We start from the raw sequence: 12,969 nt of genomic DNA on the forward strand, positions 1-12,969 counted from the left end.
CACAGGTGCATGCACACACATACCACCACCACCACCATGACCACCACCGCCGCCACACGCTACTCTACAGGGACTCACACTGACTTTATAGCTCAGTTAAGATGTTGACATTTATGCTATCCCTAACCCTAGCCCTAGCCTTAACCACAACCCGAACCCTAGCTTTAACCACAACCACAACCCTAGCCTCAACCACAACCCTAACCCTGAACCACAGCCCTAAACCTAACCCTCAACCACAACTCTAACCCTCAAACACAACCCTTTACCATCAACCACATCTAGTAACTGACTAATTTCAGAGTTAGCGCTTGATTCAATCCGTTCAGTGCTATAGCGCGATTGAAATTTAAAGGCAATGTTCCCAGGTTCTCACACTATAGCTCTGAACTTCAACAAAACGGATTGAATCGAGCCCTTATACTATTATTGTTACTGATTGTTCCTCTATGGAAATTCTTACCATTTAATTTGGATTGCAGGTTCTTGAGAGAAGGCTACCAGTTGCTTTAATTCACTTTTTCAGAGTTAACTGTAGTTGTCACTGACCGTCCCTATACATAATTTGTCATATATTCACATTCAGTCTGTGTTTTCTGAAAGATGTCAAGGAAGCCCAGAAATAGCAAAGTTGAGACAGTATGGGGCACGGTGTTGTTTACATGGTATGACAGGGATGGAGGAGCTCAGTGCTCTGGTGCTGCTGCTCTGGGTCCTCTTGGGTACTGTGTAATTATTCAGCTGTCTCTGGCCTGGGTCAGCTACTGCCACTGCTGCTGCTGGATCTTTGCACTAGAGGAGGTGAAAAATATCCACCAGCTCTTTGGAGAACAGTGGAGGAAACTAAGGTTTATTTGAACAATAAATCATTATTTTTTAAACAAACTTCCATTGACAGTTGCTGGATAGTTTTTTAAAATGTTTATGCAGCTTGGTTTGAAAGCAGTATTCTTTTTTTCCTTCTTTGCTGCCTCTGAACCCCGAGAGCACTGAGGATGACCACATTCCCAAAACACAAGCACCAATACAAAAAACAACCACCAAGACAATATACTTTATTTGAATCTACACTTGGTTCTGTGTACATCATTCATGTGTAGGCTAATCTATTTCACCAGAGATGCCTGTGTGTGTCAGTTAAGGCTGCTGAGGGGAGGACGGCTCATAGTAATGGCTGGAACCAAGCTAATGGAATGGCATCAAACACATGTGTTTGGTACCATTCCACCTATTCCCCTCCAGCCATTACCATAATAACGTTCTCCCCTCAGCAGCCTGTGGTGTGAATATATAGCACAGCGGCAATATAGCCTAACTATGCTGAACAAAAATATAAACGCAACATACAACAATTTCAAAGATTTTACGGAGTTACAGTTCATACGAGGAAATCAGTCAACTGGAATAAATTAATTAAGCCCTAGTCTATGGATTCGCATGACTGGGAATACAGATATGCATCTGTTGGTCACAGATACCTTGAAAAAAAATGGGCCTCGCCATGGGCCTCAGGATTTCATCACGGTATTTCTGTGCATTCACATGGCCATCGATAAAATGAAATTGTGTTCGTTGTCCATAGCTTATGCCTGCCAATACCATAACCCCAATGCCACCATGGGGCACTCTGTTCACAATGCTGACATCAGCAAACTGCTCGCCCACACAACGCCATGGTCTGCGGTTGTGAGACTGGTTGGACCTCCTGCCAAATTCTCTGAAACAGCATTGGAGGCAGCTTATGGTAGAGAAATTAACTAATTAAATTAAATTAATTTAACAGCTCTGGTGGACATTCCTGCAGTCAGATTGCCAATTGCATGTTCCCTCAAAACTAGAGACACTTGCGGCATTGTGTTGTGTGACAAAACTGCACATTTTAGAGTGACCTTTTATTGTCCCCAGCACAAGGTGCAGCTGTGTAATGATCATGCTATTTAATCAGCTTCTTGATATGCCACACCTGTCAGGTAGATGGATTATCTTGGCAAAGGGGAAATGCTCACTAATAGGGATGTAAACAAATTTTTCACAAAATTTTAGCAAAGTTATATTTTTGTGCGTATGGAAAATTCTGGGGATCATTTATTTCAGCTCATAAAACATGGTACCAACACTTTTATATTTTTGTTCAGTATATAAAGCCACGTTACTGCTAGCGCAAAAAAATCATTAGCATTTTGATTAATTAAATGATTTGTTAATCAATTGAAGTGACTTAACTGACCTTAACATTGGGGTCAGTCCAGGATATGGATGTAGAGTGAGGTAAGATGAAACCATGTTGTCATTCCAGCACTCTCTGGAATTGGATTTTTTTAACAACCCAATTGGAATCCGAAATCAGAACTCCTCAACCAAAACCTTGAGGTTGATCAAAAGCTGTGGTTGAGTGGCAAGACTTCTGGCACATACATCAAGCTCCCCACCGTAAACTGGGGTTCAATCCCCACATCCATTCTTCCCACCTATCTATATCCTCTTCTCATTGTAGACCTGGCAAAATACTCACACAAAAAAATCATACACTCTGATATCATTAAAAAAAAGAATGACAGGGCCAACAGTCCAATATTGACATATTTCTGTTTAATATTGTGTAATAATCTTCTCTTAAAATACAGTCTTTTCTGAGGTAGACCATGATTACAGTTCAAGAACATTATTATCAGTTTGAAAACAGACATAAAAAAAGACATGAAATGAATACTTTCATGTACAACATGTTGCCAAATGAGGTAGAAACGGTTACAGAAGATATACAAGAAGCAAGAACAAAGTTACTGTAATATTAGATTCAAAACAGCTAACAAAAGCCTATTTTGTTGAACAAACTGTTGTATTTTTTTTGTTTCCTCATTGGCTTCAAGAAGACACAACACTGGTTAAACAAAGGTGTATTGTCGACATGATATCAAGGACATGCGTGAGTCAAACATTGTGAGGTTATTTGACTTTCCTTTAGGAAGTACTACCTCACCCAATCATCAATGCCTCTAATGATAAGACCTATTCCCACTCATTATCTCTGATTAATACATGAAGCAGTAACATATGTAGAGTGAGGTAATGCATTAATGAAAAACAAAAACAACTGACAGAAGAATGAACAAAATGATTGTTTTTCTGAAATCTACGTTTGACAAAACACGGACGATTTTGTGAATCTGAGCTCTGGGAAATAGCGAAAAGATTTTTAATTCAGCAAATTAACTAATGATAGTATTGATATCGGCTGCCTTTCATGAACTAAACTCCCATGACTTCTGTTATAAACTACGACAATTTGCCTCAAGCCCCAGCCCCTGCCTGATATGTAACACCACTATCTGAAAACAAAATATAACTGCCTCTAATGATCCTTATAAATTATGTATCTTAACGTTATTACACATACCTTATTACATATGTAAACCCATCTCTCAGAGGCTCCCTAAGGCTTATTTCTCCTGCTAAGTTTGAAGATGTATTTTCAGTTTCTTAGACCTACGATGTGTCCCAAATGGCACCCTATTCCCTTTATAGTGCACTACTTTTACAAAATGTGTATCAACCCTGGGGTCAGTGTGTTTGACCCGGCTCTATGGCATGACTGAAGCCACCAGCTGTACAGGGGAGACTGGAGAGAGGCCAGGGTTGTGATATTAGGTTCCCGGACATCAATCAGAGCAATGCCACTCCAAAAGGAGGAGGGAAAGAGGGGGTAGGAGGAGGGGAGGGATGGATGGAGGAGGGAGAGGGCAGAGGGGGGCCAGCCACATGGTCACTGGGGCCAGCAGCTAGGGCTATAGGGACGACCCTACCTCTATAATAACTGCATTGGGTACAGAGAAAGGGAGATAACGAGAAGAGAGAGAGATGGGGAGAGATAAAGAGAGACAGGAGAAGGAGAAGAAGCAGAAGACGATTACATCATCCTCCAGTGTATCTCCGGTCTGCATACCATGGTAACGGTCCAATAATCATGACCTCACCTCGGTACCTGCAGCTCAACTGAATGACAAGATATTTCCAGGCTGTTGTTAAACAGAGTAGTAGCGATAGCACAACCCTGTGTGTATGCTTTTCTCTGGATTGGTCATGTTATATCTAGGATTGTATTGTACATAATGCATAATACTGATTAACAATATATGGTTATTGTTAGACATGATTAGCTGCCGACTGCATATAGCTGATTCATCTTTAGGTCCTTGCTCATTTTCTATTTTCTTTCTGCTGTATATGACACTTAAATGTATATGAGAATTAAATGTATATGACACTTAAATGTATATGAGAATTAAATGTATATGACACTGGTTTTACTGCTTCTTGTCTGTGTCCAGGCTTGGGAAATAAATGTGCACCTTTTATTCATAGATTTCGATAAAGAGTTGCATCTATTACAATAAAACATGTATTTAACAGTAATGCATGAATATGACATGTTAACCCACAATGCCTTGGGTTGATTTGTAAAACAGTTTGTCCAGCAAAAAAGGGATATTTTCTGTGTTCTACATAACACTTCATAAAGACAAACATTATTCCACCAAAAACATCTACATTAAAAATAAAAGGATACGATTTTTTTTGTATTTATATATTCATATATAATAATAAAAACATGGATTTTATGGGATCAAATATCCTTTGAAATACCTGAATTACATTCAATGTTACTCTTTGTATCATTTTCAAGTTTCTCCCTCGAGGCATATGCACAGACAGCTGCAGTGTGTATACAACAGGACTGTGTGAGGTCTTTTCTCCTTTTGCTCGTCAGCTCTTCCTCCCCTCTTTTACTCTCTTCACTAAGACTGAAGACTACATACATTCTTTATTTCTTTTTTGAGGTAAAGAAATTCTTCCTGAGCATTTCAAACAAGACTACATACATACATACTAAGAAAACAAGCAGATAGGTGAAAGAGACAAACAGACATCAAAGATACCGCCCATCTTGCCTTTGCTGTGCTTGTCTGTGTTATAGGGCTGTATTAAAGCAGCATTCTCAGGGAAAACTGCACTGAATGAGGAATGTGTGATAAACCACAGTTCAAATATACTGTATGTGTGGATGTTATACTCATGGCTTTGAATGATAGTGTTGTATATTCAACCACAACCTAGTCTCATGACCTTTATGTTCTATTTCAACGTTTTTGTAAAGTTGCATATTAACGTTTTTATTTTTTGTACGTAGAGTACCATTCAGGATGTACACAATTGATGAGTTATTGTAGTGGTTTCGTCTCCAAAACAGCTGTGAATGATGTGATACTGTACTATAGGGGAAAGAGGGACTATTGATCCAAAGTGTCCACGATAAGACCAGATCAAATGATGATGATGCTTTTTGTTGAATTATTTCAGCACAATGACATGACTTTGGTGAGAAGCTAAAAGCTGTGTTTTAAGTTAATAACCCATAATGCTAAGAGACAATGAGGTATTGTTGATCATTTTTTGGTGGAAAAAAAACCCCACTATAGTTGTTCAAATGGATTCTAAGCTGTTTTCACACACCAAATGACCAATGAAAACTAAAACACCACAGGAGTGGACTGGTAATAGATAGGGTCCTGAGAGTAGCAGTCAGACAACAGAGAGATCTCTCAAAAAATCCCTGGGGCATGTTCATTAGGAAACAAATGTTTTTAAATGTTTTGCAACGAAAATTGCTTTTATTGAACGAGTCCAGGTAGTCCTGCCCCTTTTCAATCTGTTTTGCAACGGAAAGCAAGAAAAAAAGTGTTTCTTATTGGACAAGTCCAGGTTGTTCCTAAAGACCCTGGTGATCCATCACCTTGGACTACGTCACCTTGACAACACATCACTGACTTATGTCCTGTAGTACAAAAAAAGATGGATCTTTGGGTGGAATCCTAACTGTCTAGAGATGCACGTTGCACTCAACTCGGCTTTTGCGTGATTCATGCACTGATGTCGAGATTTGAGAGACAAGTTATGCACATAGATCTCAAGTTAGGATTTGAACCTTTGAGAAGTAATCTCCAATGATGCAGTTATCCCACCATATAGGTTCAACTACTACTGTAATACACTGCCCTGTCCACAAAGGCATCATCTATCTTTTTCTTTGGGAAAAATAAAGTATATGTATATTTAATAGAAACATCAGCATGCTAACCAGAGAAACCTATGTTAAATCTGCTTCTCATCTCTCCCAAACCTTCGATCTTGACAATCTAACACCTTTGGTTGCATAATAATAAGTAATTGCAAAAAAACTAAACAGTAAAACATTCCCAAGACTTGTCATCATGTCAAAAGTGAAGACAGGGTTTACATTCAGTCTCCTACATTATATTACATACAGTGGCTGTCTCCCTGCCTTCCTGCCTTCTCAGTGGCTGTACACCTTGCTCCACTCCATACAAGTGTCCAGTTCTTTCGGGGTGGCGTTCGACTGCGGACGCACCTTGCAGAAGGCGTTCTCAAAGTCTTTGAGGGCTGGGGGCCCCGTAGCCTGTCCTGAAAGGCTGTGTAAGGGCCCCTGAGGGCCCGAGGTGGATGCTGAGGATAGGGCCTGCTGGCAGAGCTGCAGCAGCTCCCACACAGAGAACCCCTCTGACCGCTGCAGTACAGCCCCCAGCTCCCTGTCACTGAGAGAACATCCCTGGGGCACTAGCGCCTGCAGCAGCACCTGTCTCCGCATCCCCGCATCTGGCAGACCCACGTGGTAGTGCTTGGCGAAGCTCCGATGCACCGTATCCTGGAGCAGGTCTGGCCTGCCAGTGGTACACACTACGATCACCAGCCCAGGGGCTCCCCCCGCCGACCCTAACCCCATCTGGGCCTTCTCCAGGGCGGATAGCAGCACCTGCCTCAGCCCCTCCTCATCCTCCAGAGCCTCCACTTCACTGAGCAGCACAACAGAAGGCTGTCTCGCCCCCGCCACCTGCAGCGTGGCCCCCAGGATCCCCTCGGCATCCACCTTGCCTTTAGAAGCTAACATGGCCCCGCTGAGCCTATAGAAGGAGGCCCCCAACTGGGCGGCCATGGAGCGGGCCAGAGTGGTCTTCCCGCTTCCCCGGGGGCCGAACAGCAGCACGGTGGCTGGGGGTAGGATGGCAGGGCTGGGCCTTAGACAGGGCCACAACAGCTCCTCCTCCAGGGCAGCCTTGACGTGGGTCAGCCCAGCCAGCTCCCCCCATAGCAGGGCCGGGCTGCAATCCAGCACTTCCCCGTTGACTAGATCCAGAACCATGGGGTCTGGACTCTTCATGCTGGCTGTCTCCCCTGGTCCAGACCCAGGATGGCCCTGGCCGTGGAGGGAGGGGCGTTTCTGGTTGTGAGCCTGGGAGGAGCGGTGCTGCTGTTGCTGCTGGGAGTGGGAGAAGACCTGGTTTTCTGACCCCCCTCCTCCTCCGTTCTCTCCAGTCATCCCTGCTGCCGGGCTGTTCTCACCTGCCACAGCCACCATATAGGGAGGGGACACCAGGGGCTGGGAGGAGGGCTTACTGGGCTTAAATGCCAGGGGATCTGTGCTGCCTGTGGTGAATCTGATGTTTCCTTTATCCCCCATGCTGTAGGGAGAGAGAGAGTCCCCTCCTCCGGACTTCATTGGGTCGTAGCCTGAATACCTCCTGTATCGAGAACCTTCTCCCTCCTCTTCCAATGACATGTCAAATGCCTTCCTCTTCACCCCACTTCCAGACTCCTGGTAGCTGTAGCTACCCCCGACTACGGTGGGCCGGGAGGGGAGAGGAGTAGGGGCGGCCAGCCCGGAGTGTAAGTACCCTGCAGAGGGGTGGCTGTAAGCGGGGGCCAGGCTGGGCTGGTGGGGGTAGCTGGTTGGCGGGTAGTTGTAAACTTGGGTGGAGGGTGAGTAGCTGGGCACCAGGGTGGGCGTGGGCTGGAGGGGGTGGTGGAGGGAGGCGGGGGGAAGTGCTGAGCCAGGCAGGGGCCCGGGGCAGTACCCAGACGAGAGGTAGGTACCGTTGTAGCTGGGGGGGTTGTAGTCACCGGAGTGAGACCCAGAGCAGGAGCTGCTACCACTATATCCAGAGTCTGAGAGGTTACTGTTGACCACTGACACACTGCTGGCACCTGGGGGCCCTGCTGATGTGGCCCCAGCCTTGGGGCCTGACAGACCATCCAGGGACACGGGGTAGGGCCCCTCCGCACTGTGGCTCAGGGGCCAGGGCTCCAGCTCAGTCTTGAGGCCATTGAGGCCCCCAAAGGCCCCTGGCTCTGGGTAGGCCCCTACAGCGGGCCCCGGTGGACGGTTGTAGGGCGAGTCTAGAACACCAGAGTACTTCTCTGCATAGCTCTTCAGCAGATTGGAGGCGGTTAGGGCACCAATGTCGTCATTGGCCCAGGCGTAGCCGTGGGTGGAGCCTCCTCGGCCGTGGGTGCGGCCAGCGGCGTACAGCTCGGACTTGTGGGCCGGCGAGGAGGTGGTGGAGGACACATCCAGGTGCTGCTCAGGCCACTGGCTGAGAGACTGGGCATGCTCCGGGTTCCAGTGCATCTTATACAGGCCTGGAGGAGAAGAAACAGAGAGAGAGAGACACCAGGTTGTCAGGTGCTGTTTAGGACAGTGGTTCCAGTGCATTTTTTACAAGCCTGGAGGAGACAGAGGCATAACTCAGGAAATATATACGAGACATCACAGAACAATAAATGTGTTGAAACCAGTGGAGGTCGGTGCCGTTTAAGATGAAGGGAGGACAATATAATTTTTTCATGAGCATGGCCTATTAAAGCATATTGGACGACTGTCAATCATATTCCATTCACCCATTTTAATGTAGCAGAGATGCTATGTTAGCTCGCTATGTTAGGCTACTACATGATACTCAAATTTTTCCTTTACCCATCATGAGGTTGCTACAACCTCAACTATGAAAAGTTTGTGAACAGAAGCTTCGGAATGAATATACCCCTAATCACACATGAACACAGTTCACTTTCATAGCAGCCACGATGTATTCCTTCTCGCATCTTTGCAATCTCCTCCGCTTACCTTTTCCCGTCGCTTGTGGACTTCAATGCACAACACATCAGCTGTATGTGACCAGGCGAAAAAACCTTTCCAAGCCAAACCTCATAATAACAGCTACACACATTCTACATCGGTGTCACCATATTAGCTAAAGTAACGTTGTAGTCAACATATTTAATAGAACTAACACATTATTAAACCCCCTGCAATCATGCAGTAATGTTACGGTGTACAGTCAGTAAGCAGTTTAGCACTTACACCAGCGGGCCCTGGTGGAAATAAATTAGTAAAACCCAAAGCTTACCTTGACCTGGAAGAGTTCCAGTGTTTTTAAACTTTGTTTCCATTGAACATGCCATACAAATAAAGGCATTTTAATTAATTATATGAAGAGTGCCTTCTTTTTGATGACCAATTTAACCCTTTTACCAAAGAGCACCTTCCGTCTACCAAAATCTGCTATTGTGTACCTTAGTAGTGTTTCCCTTCCTTCTTTTGTTCCAGTGTTGTGTTGAATAGTCATAGCCAGCGAGCTAACATAGCATCCCTCTGTTTGAGCAGGGTGTTTGAGTAGGCTAGACTACCTATCTGCATTTGCTAGTTAAGTAAATATGTCTCTAACTCCCTCTTGCTTCTCCTTCCTTTTGAAAAAAATGTATTTTCTCTCTCTTTGAGTCTTACACATTTTATGCACTGCAGCGCTAGCTAGCTGTAGTTTATGCTTTCAGTACTAGATTCCTTATCTGATCCTTTGATTGGGTGGACAACATGTCAGTTCATGCTGCAAGAGCTCTGATAGGTTGGAAGACATTCTCTGGAAGTTGCCATAATTACTGTGTAAGTCTATGGAAGGGGGTGAGAACCATGAGCCTCCCAGGTTTTTTATGGAAGTCAGTGTCCCCAGAGGAGGATGGAAGCTAGCTGTCCCCCGGCTACACCATGGTGCTGACCTACAGAGTGCTGGTGAGGCTACTATAGACCTTCATTGCAAACAATGTGTTTCAATCAAACATTTGGTGACGTGAGTATATTGAGTATAGTTTTGTCTAAAAAGGATCTCCCCCCCTTCCTCCTCTGAGGAGCCTCCACTAGTTGAAACACTATAAAAGCCTATTGTTTTTGTGTGCAACCTATTATCTTCATCTCACATATATTATTATTGGAAAACGTCCCTCAACCTCACTTGTCTTTTAACATTGTTTTTAACACAGGCCTTTCAACGCTCCTTTAATCAACACTCTCTTTTTCCTCAGCCTGTTTTCCTCTTTGCCACTACTGTGTCCACAGTGACACATGGCCAGAACACCTCTTATCAGAGAGGCTGTTCGTGGGAATGACTTTCTCCTGTTTCTCCTGCTGGTAGTGGATTGTGTTTTAGTGTTACCCTCATGCATGGCAACAGAAGGAGCTCATATTACCCAGAGAGAGAGGGGGGGGGGGGGGGTGGAGAGAGGGAAAGGGAGAGAGAGAGAGACTGGGGAGAGGAGGAGAAAAAAGACAGAGGGAGGGAGAAAGAAAGTGAGAGAGAGATAAAGAGAGAGCGCGAGAGAGCGGGGAGAGAGAGAGAGAGAGGTAAGGGGCCAGGAGGAATTGGATGGAGCTGTTTCCCAGGTTGTGTTAGTAGTGTGGTGGTGATAGTATTGATAAGGTTATCCTACTTCTCCCTGCACCAGCAGCACTCCCAGATGACCTATTGTTATCTCCCTGCTGCATGCTGTCACCCCCTTCCCCTCCCCCCTCCCACCCCGAACCAACCCCTTTGCGCACACCATCGCTTCAAAACAGACCACTGGCCGTCTCGACAGAGAGAGGGGGAGGTGAATGCTGGACAGTGGTTTGGAGAGAGGGGGAAGAGGGATGGAGGGAAGGGGAGAATGGACACTGGACAGTGTTGTGGAGAGAGGAGAAAGGAGGAGGGGGTTGGGTGGGTTTGGAATAACAGAATAGTGTGCTATTCATCTGCAGCCTCCCATGGAACATTGGGAGAGTGGAATGCCTGTTCCTGTCTGTTACTCTGTACTTTGGCTGACTAGCTGGCGCTGTTCCTCTATATGTGTGTGTGTGTGCTTTTGTTGGTGCACGTTTGTGTGTAGTACAACGCAGGGAGCCTCTGATTGATCATGCCTGTTCAATACACTGAGAAGACCAGCAGAAAAGGGAGAAGGGGAGCATATGGAAGAATGCAAACGGGAAAAAACAACTGATGTTAGTAGGATCAGCCGCTTCATATAGACTCACACAGTCAGGCTGCTTCTTGCTGAGGCCTTAGCTTGACATTCCAGGAATAGTTTGGCATTATTGAACTGTCACGATTTGGCCTGGGGAGTGGAGGACTAGAACTATTGCCAGGCAGAACAGGCAGAGGAGAGGAGGAGTGGAGGACTTGAACTATAGCCAGGCAGAACAGGCAGAGGAGAGGAGGAGTGGAGGACTTGAACTATAGCCATGCAGAACAGGCAGAGGAGAGGAGGAGTGGAGGACTTGAACTATAGCCAGGCAGAACAGGCAGAGGAGAGGAGGAGTGGAGGACTAGAACTATTGCCAGGCAGAACAGGCAGAGGAGAGGAGGAGTGGAGGACTTGAACTATAGCCAGGCAGAGAGAGTGAAGAGGAGAGGAGGGGTAAAGTAAAGGAATAAAGAACAAGAAGCTGTCATTATTACTTGCCTGGCCTCTTCTAGTCTGCGCCCCAGATGGCACCCTCCCCATTCCCTTTCAAGCACACTACTTCTGGACCCATAGGACCCATAAGAGTAGTGCACTTCGTAAGCTGCCATTTGGGATGCACCCTAAGTATTCCCTTCAGCAATAGAGAGAGGCCTAGCTGCTTGATGATCCATGAGTCATTCCTCTGTCTGTATGACTGTGAGGCTGGAGCCTGGACTCTTATTGCCATTTAAATCAAACCGCTAATATCCACCAACCGGCAACTGCCAATCTCTCTCTCTCTCTCTCTCTCTCTCTCTCAAACCTCAACATCATCCACCAACCGCTGTGCCTTTCCTCACTCTTTCCTTTGCTTGTCTCACTCTGACTGTGCTGCTTTCCTCGACTACTAAACTTTGGCCTCCATCGCTTTCTCTCCGCCCAGTGGGAACCTCCAACCTCCAGCCCTCTCCATGTTTTTGTCTTCAAACGGCATCTTTTAAATCAAATCAACCTCAATATCCACCAACCGCGGTGGCTTTTTCACTCGGACTTGTGCTGCTTTCCTCAACCTAAACGTTGACCTTTTTCTCTCTCTCTTCCCTCCTGGAAACCTCCAACCTCTCTTCAGCTTCTCCGTGTGTTTTCTTCAGATTACAGCCTCCCTATTAATTCAGTCCCATCAGATCAGAGCAGCAGAGCAGATGGCTGTTGGATTATGAAGTCCTTCATATTCAAATCCGCAGACTGCCTTAACTTCCCAACGTCCAAACCAGTTAAATTAATCAGTCCCCTAAGCCTGCCACACACTGCGGTCCTTCCAGAAACATTGACAACCTGTACTAGGACACCACAGTCTTTTTTAGGAAACATGCTTAAAGACATTTGGACATTCTCCACTCCACACATATATTTCTGTGGTCTGACTTAGAAGTCGTTGTCCGGCAGATTGGAGAGAGAAACGGAGAGAGAGAGCGAGAGAGAGAAAGAGAGAGAGAGAGAGAGAGAGAGAGAGAGAGAGAGAGAGAGAAAGAGAGGGTAGAGTAACTCCATGTCCAAGAGACAAAGAGAGAGAGAAACAGAGAGACAGAGCGAGAGAGAGAGAGAGTGTGTTGCTACACAGAGACTTAGCTCCATGTCCTGCAGGCCAGTCCGTTCCCATCTGCGGCAGCAGGCAGTTTGTGAGCAGCGTAAAGCCCAATAACGGAGCCAGTGTGGGACAGAGACAGATGGAAGCCCAGGGGATCTCATAAAACCTGCAGCGGACAGAGGGAGGAAGGGGAAGGTGGAGAGGAGTGGGGGAGGGAGGGAGGGACTGGACAGCAGGCGTGTGGACTCAAAGAGGATGGAGGAGGGCGAACGTTAGGA

At 45.9% G+C, this 12,969-nt stretch overlaps 1 protein-coding gene across 1 annotated transcript in view; it reads right to left on the reverse strand.

The window, feature by feature from the left end:
* Window positions 1-2,569: 2,569 nt before the first annotated feature.
* Window positions 2,570-12,969, reverse strand: part of LOC109869687 (putative fidgetin-like protein 2) — a 31,771-nt gene continuing 21,371 nt past the window's right edge. The window contains exon 3 of the mRNA XM_020459956.2: window positions 2,570-8,493. Within this exon, the coding sequence (XP_020315545.1) occupies window positions 6,353-8,493 (2,141 nt within the window). The 3' untranslated portion in view covers window positions 2,570-6,352. The remainder of the gene's footprint in view (window positions 8,494-12,969) is intronic.

The sequence above is a fragment of the Oncorhynchus kisutch genome, linkage group LG24 (genome assembly GCF_002021735.2).
Source record: "Oncorhynchus kisutch isolate 150728-3 linkage group LG24, Okis_V2, whole genome shotgun sequence".
Taxonomy (NCBI): domain Eukaryota; kingdom Metazoa; phylum Chordata; class Actinopteri; order Salmoniformes; family Salmonidae; genus Oncorhynchus; species Oncorhynchus kisutch.